At 37.3% G+C, this 15,546-nt stretch overlaps 1 protein-coding gene across 1 annotated transcript; it reads right to left on the reverse strand.

The window, feature by feature from the left end:
* Positions 1–7,314: 7,314 nt before the first annotated feature.
* On the reverse strand, positions 7,315–13,368 carry LOC125801231 (zinc finger protein 484-like). The gene is made up of 2 exons (XM_049477633.1): positions 13,325–13,368; positions 7,315–9,435 (listed from the first exon to the last, which is right to left on the reverse strand). Exon 2 carries the CDS (start codon positions 9,269–9,271, stop codon positions 8,066–8,068), a length of 1,206 nt encoding a protein of 401 aa, XP_049333590.1. The 5' UTR covers positions 9,272–9,435; positions 13,325–13,368; the 3' UTR covers positions 7,315–8,065.
* Between the last annotated feature and the right edge of the window lie 2,178 nt (positions 13,369–15,546).

Genomic DNA, 15,546 nt, shown 5'->3' on the forward strand with positions numbered 1-15,546 from the left:
CATAATCGACGTCATCGATTACGAAAATACATCGATTTGCATAACGTGCGTCGGCGCGTCGTAAACATGGCGGCGCCTGTGGAGAGCATTAGAGGTTAGATCGGTCTCAAAAATTCCGACTGGCTGTTTTCGGGCTGTTTGAATGAGCGAAATATGATCAGAATTATGTTAAATTACACTGTAACATAGAGGCATAGAACTATTATTTAATTAAAATGATTTTTAAGAACAGCTAAACACAGTGCTGCAGGTCAAACGCGGAGGAGTTCACGTGCGAGAGAGAGAGAGAGAGAGAGATTTGCTTGTTCTGGTGAGAGCTACTCACAGGTGAAGGTTCTCTTTGATCTCCTCGTGCTCATATTCTAGTCCCATACATAATTCTGCAGCTCCCTCAGTGTTTTCTGTCGTATTTTGCGGCTAGCGCGAGAGCTTACAACTGACACCGCGGACCGCGAGGTGCCGCCGCGCTTGTGCCGAATCCGACTCTCTGCTTCGCGGACAGAATCGGCACAACACCCCGCTGTAGAACTTATAAATTAAATAAGTTTAGTTTCACTTTCAGTTTTCGTTATTTTTTTTTTATAAAAATATATTTAAAAAACAGACGCCTACATCTCGGACTATTTTCTGGAGCCTGGGTCGGATTTCGGGTCGGGCCTCGGGTCATGTCGGGTTCGGACCAGAGAATCTAAGCTCTAGAGAGCATGGACTCCGGAGAGCAATCTCCAGCTACAAAAAAACGCCAGCGGGCATCTAAAGTTTGGGAGCATTTCACGCAAAAGGGCAACAATGTGGTCCTCTGCCATATGTGCAAAAGGAGCACTTGACGCGCAAACATCCAGGAGCACTATGTCAACAGGGTCACACAGTAAGTTACCGTTTACATTAGGGTCTCCGCGGGTGTCCTTAAAAAGACTTAAGGCTGTCTACCAAAGGTTTTAAACCTGCCACAGGCAGAAATTATAAATTTTTGGTTTATATTTGTGCATGGCATTTCACAGTTTCCAGAAACAGTAGCATTATTCATAAGTTCAGGTGTTTAGCTAAGCTAGCTGCCTTAAGTTATTTTAGCTAGCGCCGTCGGCGCTGCGGTGTTACACCATTTTCTGTCACCGTCGGAATTTTGTGACCAGTGCTCACGGTTATGAGCGTTCATTGGCAAAACGGAAGCTTTCTATACCTACACCTTACCCTCAGCCCTAAACTTAACCGTTTTGGCCAGTCGGGGTAAACATTAGAAACGAACACGTTTCGAATCGGCCAGTGCACCGGTCTGCTGAGAACTACTTGCCAGTGGTCACAAAATCTAGCGGTCACAGAAAACAGTGCAACACACGGTTGTGGTGTATGGGAGCTTATACATTTTTAGCGTTATAGATCTAAACAACGTGTTGTACATGTAAGTGATTATAAGTGTGGGGTTTGGTTTAGTAGGCTTGTGTTGTTGTTGTTGTTGTTATTATATATAAATATAGTAATTTATCGTTTGCTGTAAAACGTAAAATAATAATTATTTAAATATGTTTCTCAATAAATAGATTAGTCGACTAATCGAAAAAATAATCGTTAGAATAATCGTTTAAAAAATAATCGTTAGGGACAGCCCTACTTGTTTGTTGTTCAGTGGATTGTTCTTTTGGATTTTTTCTGTTGAAAAATGCATATAAAGCAGCAAGAAACTCCTGAACGCTCAGATGTACAAAGCTGAAGACCTTCCCCAGGTGCAGCTCAAGTTCCTCTCTGAAGATCTGGGTACACATTCCTGAGTACACTGACACTTCTCTAATATCAATGCCACTCTCTTTAAGATCTTCCTCATAGAAGATCAGGTTTCCTTTCTCCAGCTGCTGGAATGCCAGTTTCCCCATAGCCATGATACTTGTTATAGTCTGCTGAGGATCAATGTGAACCCTTTGGGATTACTTGGATTTCTGCATGAATTGGTCATTAAATGTCTTCATCTGTCACAACAATAGACAAACACAGTCTAATACACACAAAAAATATGTTTGAATGGTTTTATTATATACAACATGTAAACATTCACAGTGAAGGGTGGTATGTGAACCCTTAGGCTAATGACTTTTCTAAGAGCTAATTGGAGCCAGGAGTCAGCCAACCTGGAGTCCAATCAATGTGATGAGATTGGATGTGTTGGTTAAAGCTGCCCTTCTTGACAGCCCTTAAAATTTCAAATTAAAAATCACAGAAACACTGACCTGAGAATCTGCAGTTTACAGTGTGAACTCTTCAATCCAGGAGAGAGCAGGTCCGTTTTCTATAGTCTGAACTGAGACTGGCTCCGGAGCGTTACAACTGGACACCGTACACCAGTCTTCTCTGTTATTGTCTTGTCTGTGTTGGAGTGTTCTTGTCATTCAGCCAGAAAACAATGGATGGGGGTGGGGCAAATTACAGTGGAAGTTGGGGTCAAACTTGGTGGTGTAATTTGCGTAAAAAATAATAATGTTGACACCTTTTATTATTTCACAATTTTCATCTCTCTGTATTATACTACTTCTTAAATCCCTACTCATTACATTCACAATGACTATTGAGAGTACATATACTAAATTCAGGGGTGCCAATAAGTCAATTGTGATTTTATTAGGATCAGACAGACATGGATAAAAGAAAGGAAATGTGCATAAAAGTACAATTACTGTGGAAAAAACCCACTGACATTAACCCTTAAATACAGGTATTACTTCATGTTAGAATGCCTGGTGTTGTTATTTCTTCTTGGGCCTGATTATGCAGTTTTCTTTTGTATTTATTCTGTAGATGCAGTACCATGACAAATTAAAAGGCATGGAAAAGTCTGAGCAGGGAAAGATTTTTGGGCTCCTCCCTTTTGCCAACCTGGAAAAAATATCCTGCGGAGACCAGCCTTGCACATTCTTCTGTGTAAGTTAGTTTCTTAAGTTAATTGTGTTTTAATTTGTTGTCTTGTTTGTTATTTTGGTCTGTGATAACCTGAAACACTGACCTGAGAATCTGCAGTTTACACTGTGAACTCTTCAGTCCAGCAGAGAGCAGTCCCACTCCTGAGTCCTGCAGGTCATTGTTACTGAGGTCCAGCTCTTTCAGGGGGGAGATTTCCAGGTTTAAAAACAGATTCCAGATTTTCACACTTTACTCCAAGATTACGTGAAGCTAGTCTGAAAAATAAGAATAAACGAATGATTTTACAATAAACTCAAATAAGAATATTAGAATGGATTGACAAAAATAGAAAACAGAATTAAAGTGTGAAATTTATTGTCTGGTAAAAGAACTGATATTTCTTTATACTGAAATAGTTAACATGCAGAAAGCTCCACTTTACTGTGATCAGTGTGGGCATGCAGCTCACCAAAAGCTCTGGGACAGATTATAATGAGTTAAAATAGACTAAGTAAATGTTTAACTAATCAGAAAGAGCATGGCTTTTTGGAGACTGTGAATTTATTCTATTTTCCCAGTTAAGCTCTGGAAAAAGACACATTTGCTCACATATATTTTAGAAATAAATACATACACTTGAAATGTATGTTCTATATGAAATTTCCACTAAAATAAGAAAGAAAACATACCTCTATATTTCTAAAACTAATGTTTTTATTCAGTAGATTTAATAGCATTACTGCTACTGATGCTGGAGTTACACACAGAGCTTGTTTAAAATGATTAAAACTGCAGTTTATAAGCTTTAATAATTATCTCTGCAGTGATGAAACAGTTCTAGTTGTTCTGTTTTGGGGAAATTAATAAAATTTTCATTCTATAATGTATCAAACATTTATTTTTATGTTGTTTTTTTAACATTATTAATGTTTTATACTTTTTAGAATAAAAAATGTTTGTTTTTATACATTTCAGACTCTGTCGAGTGGCTTGAGATTCAGAGCAGATCCTGAACGGAGTTTTTTCCTCTATAGAGATTCTCTGATTGCTCCTTGCTTCTCTACAACTCCAACAAATAGCACTTACTAATAATTACTATGGAAAGGTCAGTGACGTTGTAAGAGTACCTATTGTGACATTGATTCCAGTAGACATTTTTTTAAATCTAAATTTCATTTACATTTTCGTTGCATTTACCTTTTTGATGTCCTGCAGATTTTAACAAAACGAGATCTTTTGCCTAATTTTAACTCACTTGATGAATATTCTACAATCTTCAATAAATGTGCCTGTTTTAGGCACTGATCATGTTTAACAGCCTCTGCTCAACATTGATAACAGGTGAAAGACATTTAAGAATCTCAAGGGCGTAGGAGCGGGCTTGATATTGGGGGGGACACATTTGCCAATATGAACCCAAGCCCACCCTACAGTTTCCTAGAACAACATTTGTGGAAATTACTAATTAATGACTAATTAAAAGTACATTATTATTATGAGGTGATTTTACAACCTAAACATGTTACTCCACGTTACAGTTACTGTTAAAAATTATGCATACAATGTCTGAATTATATACATATGACAAAAATGATCAGTTATCACCTAATATTTATAATAATAGATTTGTTTATTGTTTTTTATTATTATTCTTATTACTATGAATTGGCATTATAATTCTGTCATATATTTACATTTTCTCCTGCGCTTTTTTCTACTAAGAGCTCTTCTTAAGATGTTGTCCTTTTATGTAAAAGAATGTAACTTTACATTTCATAGAGATTTTTATAAACGTCAGGACATGTGGTCTTACTGTGAACTACAAATGAACAGAAGTCAGGTTACAGCACTGTTTCTCAGCCCTGTTCTTACATATTCTACTGCATATTAACACTGTTCTGCATATTCTAGAGCTTCCTCTGCTTTAAAGGCACTTTAATAAAGTAAGTGGTGGTATGATGTGTCTAATACACTGCTGGATATACATAATGATTGATTTAGGGTCTAGAGGGTAAACTCAATAAAGAAATGTTTATTAGCTGATCAGTTAAATCCGCTGGAAAACACACAATTTAATTTTAAGGGCAGTGCTCAGGGTTAAGAAACTGCTTTAAACTACTAACATAAAGTACTGTACTACATTCTGGCTATCCACTACATCCAGCTTCTAGATAAGTTAGCTAAATGTATTTTCGTTCATTATAGCTTAGAGTAAGTCCTGTAATCCTAAATTAATAGTGAAATAGTGATTATCTGATCAGGTACAGGTCAAGTTGAACATTACATATATAGCTGTTTTTTTCTTTAACCTTGACTCCCAATCTAGCTAATTCCAAAGTCTAAGTAACTCACTAACACAGCTGCAGTTTATTAATCACAGTGGGTTTTGATCTGTGTGCTGATTCAAAGACGTGTGTTTTTAACCAGCTATCAGAAACATATCATCACAGTTTAAGTGGTTAGCCTACCGTTACCTTTCTTTTAGAAAAATCTCTGTATATCCAGATCTGTTTTAAGATCAGCTGAAGCGGCTGCATGTCCCATCTCGCTGCTAAATCTCACAGTGAGGGGGAGGGGCTTCCCCAACAGCACACTGCCGCCACGTGCCGCAAAACCAGCAAGCTGATCGGCTGTTTCTACTGAGAGGCGGGACTTAATACCTGAACCGGCTCTGTGATTGGTCCGGTCTGTCTCCTCATAAAAAGTACAGCTGATCTGAGTGAAACGATATTATTTTTGGGGGGGACAAAACCACCTGTTTCTAATATTGGGTGAGACATGTCCCCCCATCCCCCCGGTTCCTACGCCAATGGATATATAATAGAAAAGACAAAGTATTTCATCGAGTCAACACATATTGTACTAAAATCTTGATAGATCAACACATTCACAACCCAGAGAGAAAGAAAGAGAGAGAGAGAAAGAGAAAAAGAGAGAAATAAACTAAAGCCAGTCGAGGAAGAGAGAGAACCCTTCAGACTTTATCCAAGCAGTTATACATTTATGCAATTGACATGTGATTGGACAGAATTGATCAATATGATAACGTCTGGAGACTCCAGTTAACAGCTTGTTGTCCAGTTTCAATGACCTTCTCACTGGACCCTCTGCAGTTTGCGCATCGTCCGAACAGATCAACAGATGATGCCATGTCTACTGCGCTCCACCTGGCTCTCACCCACCTGGACAACAAAGACTGCTATGTTCGATTGCTGTTCATCGACTTCAGTTCAGCATTCAACACCATCATCCCTTAGCACCTGATCGGAAAACTGAGCTTGCTGGGCCTGAGCTCCTCTCTCTGTAAATGGGTTTTGGACTTCCTGACTGAGAAACCACAATCAGTCAGGATTGGAAACAGCACCTGCGCCCCCCAGGGCTGTGTGCTTAGCCCACTGCTGTTCACTCTGCTGACTCATGACTGTACTGCATACTACAGCTCGAACCACATCGTCAAGTTCGCTGATGACACAACTGTAGTTGGCCTCGTCAGCAAGAACGACGAGTCAGACATTCAGAGAGGAGGTGCAGTGGCTGATAGACTGGTGCAGAACCAACAACCTGTCTCTAGAGGAGATAAACTCTAGTCTGTGCAGTCAAAGCAGTCCTGCAGCACAGCGTCTCCGTCACTGGGCCACACAGTAATGGTCTTTTGTGTGGGTTTGGAGCGTCGCAGCGGGGGATGGTATGTGGGGACCAGCATGATAGACATGAGTCTCTGAGTGGTCAGAGAGCGCGGAGGAGCTGTAGTCTTTCCAGTGAAGCTCATGTATTATTGTCCATAGTTGCTGTTTTACTGACCAAACTGTCCTTAATCCTCAAAAGTTCAGTTCTGCTATAACTCTCACGCGTGGGGCATGTGAAGTTGGGTTCAGAACCGGCATAAAAACAGCTCAAAATAGGGTGTTCGCTAGGAGTGTGAGAGGCCGCTGCACTACTGCGCGCCGCCATCTTTTCATTCATCTTTTTTTCACTGCCATCTTTTCATTCATTTGGTCAGTAAAATTGCAAATGCTGTGTTTGGATATTTAGCAAGGCTAGCTACTAATAATAATGGTCAATATCTCAAATGTAGAATTTGGTAATTAAGTGTAGTTGGTGAATGACTATGCTTTTCAAAAAAATGAAACAACACAACCCACAAGCATTCACAATAAAAAAAAACGTTATAAACATATGAATACAAGTTAAACACATGTTACTCTACCTTTGGAAGTAATTGTATATTTAAGCCTGAACCATTAAAAAATATATCTCTGAATTTCAATCTGAAAGTGACTATTATGTTTCACTTCAACACAAATGCATTTCACACTGGATTTCTCCGTTGGGTGCCTTTGAGTATTTAACAAATAACAACATAAGACAATTTCAGGCCAATAGGTTTCATGTCAAACATATGTTGAGAAAACACAATGAGATTACAGATCTGCAATATAAAAGCCGTTTATTAAAACACACAGATGAGTAAATATAGAGGTGAAGCAATACAAAGATAATAGTTTGTAGTAGATAAAAACAATTAAAAAAACTACTTGATTTGGATATTCTTAGTAAATTTGTAGATTAAAAAACCTTAAGCAAGATATAATATTCAATAAGAAAAAGATAAGCGAGTATAAAACTTGAGTAATACAACAACCAAATATCCATCTATATCCTTCTATGGTAACAGATTTTTAATCGGAGTGAACCATAGACCAACGAGAACACCATCAGAGGGAGTGAATGAGCCCACAACCTGGAGGGGGTTGATTTCAGTATGGGAACTACGGCTGACCGTTTTATTTAACCTCTGGAAAGGATTTTGTTGGCCTCTCTGCGGGGTCTGGATGCTACTCCAGTCAACACGGCAGTACCCGGCAAAGTGTCGTCTCTCTGTGGCTCTGGGTCTCACTTTTGGGAGCTCTCAGTGTCCATCACTCAAACCCAAAATACCTCTCCTTCTTCAGAACTGAACTCTGTCTCACAAAGAATGTCCTGGAATATTAAACATACGAGAAAACACAATATGGAATTCAATAAACATCATCCCTGGATAAGATTCATTTTGCTGAACCTGTAAAATCCATGATTAAATTTAGTTCATGTTTGTTTTTGGTGGACATGTCCCAAGTGACAGAGTGAAACATTTGTGTAGGATAAGGTGTTCTGTCTGAAAGATTTACGATTTGCACTTTTAATTGCTGTGGGACAAATGTGCCATAGTTTTCTCTCCTGTGTGAATTCGCTGGTGTCGTTTGAGATTACTCTGTGTAGTGAAACTCTTCCCACAGTCTGAGCAGTGATACGGTTTCTCTCCTGTGTGAATGCGCTGGTGTGTTTTGAAATGACTCTGTTGATTAAAACTCTTCCCACAGTCTGAGCAGTGATACGGTTTTTCTCCTGTGTGAATGCGCTGGTGATTTTTGAGTTTACTCTGTGTAGTAAAACTCTTCCCACAGTCTGAGCAGTAATACGGTTTCTCTCCTGTGTGAATGCGCTGGTGATTTTTGAGTTTACTCTGTGTAGTAAAACTCTTCCCACAGTCTGAGCAATGATGCGGTTTCTCTCCTGTGTGAATGCGCTGGTGGTTTTTGAGATTACTCTGATGATTAAAATTCCTCCCACAGTCTGAGCAGTAATACGGTTTCTCTCCTGTGTGAATGCGCTGATGTATTTGGAAAGTACTCTGTTGATTAAAACTTTTCCCACAGTCTGAGCAGTAATACGGTTTCTCTCCTGTGTGAATGCGCTGATGCAGTTTTAGTTGAATCTGTTGAGTAAAACTCATACCACAGTCTGAGCAGTAATACGGTTTCTCTCCTGTGTGAATGCGCTGGTGTTTTTTGAGATTACTCTGTTGAGTAAAACTCATACCACACTCGGAGCAGTGATACGGTTTCTCTCCTGTGTGAATGCGCTGATGCAGTTTTAGAGTCCCCAGTCTATTAAAACTCTTCCCACAGTCTGTGCAGTAATACGGTTTCTCTCCTGTGTGAATGCGCTGGTGTCGTTTGAGAGTACTCTGTTCAATAAATCTCTTCCCACAGTCTGAGCAGTGATATGTTTTTTCTCCTGTGTGAATGCGCTGGTGTATTTGGAGATGACTGCCTTGATTAAAACTCTTCCCACAGTCTGAGCAGTGATACGGTTTCTCTCCTGTGTGAATGCGTTGGTGTTTTTTTAGATTACTCTGTTGAGTAAATCTCTTTCCACAGTCTGAGCAGTGATACAGTTTCTCTCCTGTGTGAATGTGCTGGTGTGTTTTGAAATGACTCTGTTGAGTAAAACTCTTTCCACAGTCTGAGCAGTGATACGGTTTCTCTCCTGTGTGAATGCGCTGGTGATTTTTGAGAGTACTCTGTTTAGTAAAACTCTTGACAGAGTTTTGATGTTTCTCCATGTCGGGACTTGGCTTTATTTGTCTGTTAAATGTATCAAACAATTTCTGCGTGTTCTGGAGATTCTTCAGGACAGCTTGTGCTTCACCTCTTTCAGCAGTTTAACATTGCTCTTTGATAAATATCCTGTTTGTTGGTGATGAATTTTAGGAGAACATTTTCATTTCTGAAAAACACAAAGAAAAATGCCATTGAATAATAAAAAGCAGGTCAATAAACTGAAGAGAACTGCCTAAATCAGTTACACTATACAGACAAAACTACTGGGACATCTTCATATTACCATAAAAGGGGGGGTGCTGGTGGTCCTCTAGCCACCTGTTTAGTGCCTTTATAAGGACTGCCCACTGTTCAGACAGTCTTGATTCTGTTCTGGTCTCACTAGAAACTGAGAACTTAAAGAAATAAATAAAGAAATAAATAGTGATGTTACCCCTAAATCTTAAGCTTTGAGGCATGTGTTACAACCCTAATGGTCATAATTGCTGATTATTGTTTTTTTTCTTTCTGTTTGAGTGTGCCTTCCTACTGCAGGTTACTGCGTGATGTCATTTAACCAAACTGGTTGGACACCACGAGGGGGAACCAACCATAAAAGGGAACAGGAACAGGAAGTGCGAGGGTGGTGCTTGGCTTCCAACATGGCTCCTGTGTGTTCCTGGTTCCCTGCTGCATGGTCTATGCAAAGTTTGTAGCCGGTTAAAGTGTTAGAACTAAGCTGATGGTAAAATCATGTTCTTTGGTTCTTTGGTCTGGTCTCTCTGTGGGGAGAAAATAAGCTTATTCTTACAAGTTCTCCCAGTGGGAGAAAGAGTTTATTTTTCTATGCTTTCTCTTGGTTTGTTTAATTAGGGAGTTATGTTAGAGATTTGTATTTCATTTTCTTTTCTTCGTTAGGTAAGTTAGTTTTCTTAATCTTTAAATTAGTTTTGTTTTGTTTATTATTTTTTATTTCATCCCTAATTGTTGCCTCCCCTTTGACCTAAGCCTTGTATTCTTTACAATTTGTTAAATAAACTAAACATTTTGACTAACAGGAGTATGTGTGGTTGGGGAACCAGGAGGGCATGGGGGCCTCTTTTTTCTATGTTACGGGCTGACCTAGACCAGGTCGTAACACATGTGCCGAAAAAACAACACGCATTACATTGAATCACAGTGCCGATGCTTGATTCGTTCTACATTGATCACGTGACCAATGCTGTCCAAAGCCTTTTCCTTTACACTAATTTATAAAAGATCCCATACATATTAACCAAACCTGATTTTTTTTTTTTACAACTCCTGATAACAGTTCATTATTTTCCACCACATTAGGTTCAGGCTAACAGTGATGGGCACTCCTGAGTTCAAGACATGTTTTTTTTTTTTTTTTTGGTATATGTAGATCAAAATCCTTTAAATATAAAAAACACAAATGAAAATTTGGTGAGAAATGTAAATGTTATTGTGATTTTTACCCAGAGAAACAGCTCCACATCAATGGCTTAACTGATTTGTTTACTAAGTCAATATAGTGGACACGGTGGCATATCACAGCATCGGTTTAAAGCCCAACTTCATCAGCAGAGCCAGAGAGCAGCATAAGCTCTACACCAGCAGATTCAGAGCAGCAAGACCTGCTGCAGTTTTACAGAAGCTAATGTTACCCACAATTTTATCAACCAGCTATCTGAACAAAATGTATCTTGTTTTTAGTCATTGTCCATTAGCTCACTCTAGCTTATGAATTAACAGTTTCCATTCCACCTTAAATATCATCACTTCTTATCAGTTGTTGTGGAAATGTAGCTATACGTTTAGTGAATAATAACTTTAACATTTCACATATAGTGTTTTTCTTTTTTCTGAGCATGTAATATTAAAAGCAATGAACCCTCTCTCATGTTTTTACTTTCTACAAATGAGATCATGTTATGTTCTCCCTCTTCAGAACAAAGTAAAAAGCCTGTGTGTAAAAAGCCTGTGAGAAAAAAAAAGTATTTGTGTAAAAAGTCTGATTTGTCTTCAGATGGGAAGAGTCAGACTTTAGTCTGTTAAAAGTACTGTAGTCATGTAGTTGTACGGACAGCATAACACAGACTACACTGCTCAACATCACCAGACTGAGAGAGTTTTCACCTGTTTGAATACTTTGATTTGATTTGAAGATATTTAGATACTTTGAATGATCCTCTGTGAACAAGAAGAATAATCCAAATCGTGATCTGACCGTACAGCCAGTGTCATATCTCTGATAGTCCCCTCACATTCTGTGCTGCTGTGCTGTGAGGTCAGTTCAGTGCGCTGTAGCATTAGCTTAACACTAGCAATATTCTAATTACGACACTTAAACGATCTCGTAATTCAGAGGATCCATTGATGTTCAGAAGGAAAATGTGCACAGATTTAAACGTGCAGAATCCTAAACGTGAATTTAGCGCAAAATGTGATAGAGGTGAGTTTTTGAAAAGCCCGTTCATTTTTGCCATTTACAAAAACAGTTCAGATATGGAACCCCAAATATGGAAATAAACAATGTCACGACTTCAAAATGGCACAACTAAAAAGGCCTATAGGCTCTTTTCACGTGGCTGCCATTTCTAATTGAAAGTGAGCCTGTGATGGGAGGAGGTAGAACTAAGTCCACACTCAACAATGGTGTGGAGCACATATCTTCAGCTCTTACCACATTTAACCACGAACGATCTAGAAAAAAAGGGTGTTTATTAACAAGAGCAGTTTTGTTAAAAGGATACAGCAACTGTATAGAGGGGTACATCACTAATATCGAGTGTTAAGGTTTTAGCCATCATTAGCTTAGCTCGCTAATGCTAGCTAGCTGGGGCTAGCCCGACTCTCCAAGCCCGGTGACCAGTGCTGCTAACCCGACTCTAAAAAGCCTGGTGAACATTATGTAACTATATAAATATATAATTCTGGAAACATTAGTTCTTTAAAAAAATTATAAAGCATTAGCAGCACGTTTGATAAGTAATAACTAGCTAATCTAGCTTAAATTAATAATTTATAACTAGTTAACCTAGCTTTAAATTATAAGTTATAACTAGGTAACCTAGATTTAATTTATAAGTTATAACTAGGTAACCTAGCTTTAATTTATTAGTTATAACTAGGTAACCTAGCTTTAATTTATAAGTTATAACTAGGTAACCTAGCTTTAATTTACAAGTTATAACTAGTTAACCTAGCTTTAATTTACAAGTTATAACTAGTTAACCTAGCTTTAATTTACAAGTTATAACTAGTTAACCTAGCTTTACTTTATTAGTTATAACTAGGTAACCTAGCTTTAATTTACACGTTATAACTAGTTAACCTAGCTTTACTTTATTAGTTATAACTAGGTAACCTAGCTTTAATTTACAAGTTATAACTAGTTAACCTAGCTTTACTTTATTAGTTATAACTAGGTAACCTAGCTTTAATTTATTGGTTATAACTAGCTAACCTAGCTTTAATTTATTAGTAATAACTAGCTAACCTAGCTTTAATTTATTGGTTATAACTAGCTAACCTGCAGCATTAGCAGCACTGTTCACCGGGGCTTGGAGAGTCGGGCTATCTCTATACAGTTACTGTATCCTTTTAACTATAAAATATGAAACAGAAGTAAATACAGCACATGAACACACATTTTCAGGCTCAGTCACATGTAGTGTTTTGGTGCTGAAACGGATAAACCGACCGGGGCAGAAATAATTAATTATTAGGCAAAATATGCTTCAATACCCGCTAAAAATGCACAGAAGAGTGACTAGAACTGATATAAGAGCTCATTTTCCCAGTATCTTTTCTCAAAAATACTTATATTTGCTTAAAACTGCACTTTTTCACGGAGCTCCTCAGCTCTGTTTACCTCCTGCGCTGCATTCAAGCTCCTCTGGAGCTACGGGGGGCGCGGAGGGACAATTAATAAATAAAAACACGCAGTTCTCTTGTTGATGCAGGGAATTGTAGTTCAAAATAGAATCACAGAAAAATAATGACCTTTTTACTGTTACAACACATCAACCAACCTCCAACAAGAGAGAAAAAGAGAAACTTCTCCATACCTTCTGTAGTTCAGCTGATCCTGCTCTTCCTCCTCTCCAGCTACAGACCCCCCAGCTCAGCCTCATCCGGGTTATGTAGAGCCCCGCCCCCTCCCCCGCTATATCACATTATACCCACCACCGCTAGAGAGAGCCCGCGAGGGAGTCCTCAATGCATGGAGCTGAATGGAGCTAAACAGCTAAAACTCTAATTTAAAACACTGTATAACTATTCTCTGGAGTTTTCCTTTAATTTTACAACATAGAACAAAGTATTTCACTAAAATAGGAAAGAAAACGTACCTCTATATTTCCATTTTCTAAAACTAATGTTTTTATTCAGTAGATTTACTCGCATTACTGCTACTGATGCTGGAGTTACACACAGAGCTGCAGTTTAAAAGCTTTAATAATTATCTCTGCGATGACAAAATAGTTATAGTTGTTCTGTTTTGAGGAAATGATTAAATGTTTTATTCTAAAAAGTATCAAACATTTATAAATTGTTATTCTGCTAAAAGTAATAATTTATAAATGTTTGATACTTTATAGAATAAAAAATGTTTATATGTTTTTATACATTTCAGACTCTGTTGAGAGGCTTGAGATTCAGAGAGTTTTTTCCTCTATAGAGATTCTCTGATTGCTCCTGTACAACTTCAACAAATAGCACTAATTATTATGGAAAGGTCAGTGTCGTTGTATTAATTGTGAAATTGATTCCACTTTTTAAATCTCATTTAAATTTCATTTAAAATTTTTCATTTAATTTTTTTTTGCATTTACCTTCTTGATGTCCTGCAGATTCTTGAAAAGGAGATCTTACTGCAGCAGATCTTGTTTGTTGCTCACCTTGTCTAAAGTCCTACTATTCATGTATTCTGAAAGCTTTCCATAAATTGAGGTCATTCACAGCTCCTCCCTGTAAAATCACTCTCTGACATCACAATGGACCTTCCTGATTTCTGTATAGAAGGGTACTTCACACTTGTAAAAACATTTAGAAATTCATATTCAAATATCAGTTTTAAACTAATTAATTGTAAAATAAAGAAGGTTTTGTTTAAGAGTTTATTTGTTAATAGGATGGTAAAAACAAGTTGGGCCATCACTTGAAGTTTACCATCTGGTACAACTTTGGCATTTATTACATACAGTGTTAAAAAGGTTGTATAAATGTTTTAATTTTTTTGAACAGTGTTAACTTACATGGTAAATTTTGTCAGTACAAAATTGTTTGAATATCCATGGTGACTATCACAAAGTGAAGTAAAGCATTGATTATTTAATACAAGGAGTAACTGCTTCTATTTGGGGTAGTCAAAATGGTACTATTGATCAATTAAGTGAAAGCTCACCTTATCTGGTTCAATTTTTTTAGTAATCAAAGTTTATTATTTAATTTTAAATTAAATATGGACTAGATGATTTTATTATATTATATACCAATATAACTAAGCATATTAAGAATCATTTGTTAACATAGGGTTTCTTGGTGTAAAGCACTCTTACATATTGAAAGAATCCTGAAGATTTCTTAGTTCTAATGGATATTTGTATTGAAGAAAGTGTTGAAAAGAAATGTCACAATTTCTACTTTAACAATAGTTCTGACCTTTGAGTAAAATTTGGTAAGTGCTATTTGTTGGGGTAGTTTTAAGTGACTCAAGCAACCAGAGGTGTTTGTCTTATATTTCTACACAGAACCAGATTTAATCTGGCCCAAATAGTCTCATATTTTGTAGTAGAATGAGAATGCTTTCTGGACTCATATTATAAAAGCTGAAAAAAGTTTTTATAATTCTATAAACAAATAAACTCTTTAACAAATCTTATTTATTTTACAATTAATTAGTTTGAAACTGATATTTGCATATGAATTCAAACGCTTTTACTAGTGTGAAGTACCCTTCTATACAGAAATCAGGATGGTCCATTGTGATGTCAGAGAGTGATTTTACAGGGAGGAGCTGTGAATGACCTCAATTTATGGAAAGCTTTCAGAATACATAAATAGTAAGACTTTAGACAAGGTGAGCAACAAACAAGATCTGCTGCAGTCTGATCTCCTTTTCAAGAATCTGCAGGACATCAAGAAGGTAAATGTAAGGAAAATGTAACCATAATATTTTAAATGAATTTTAGATCAAATGTTTGTACTGGATTTGTATTTGTATAAATGTTTGATACTTTATAGAATATAAATTGTACAACTATATAGAAAAAAAAACAGAACAACCATA

This window comes from Astyanax mexicanus, chromosome 4 (genome assembly GCF_023375975.1).
Source record: "Astyanax mexicanus isolate ESR-SI-001 chromosome 4, AstMex3_surface, whole genome shotgun sequence".
NCBI lineage: Eukaryota > Metazoa > Chordata > Actinopteri > Characiformes > Acestrorhamphidae > Astyanax > Astyanax mexicanus.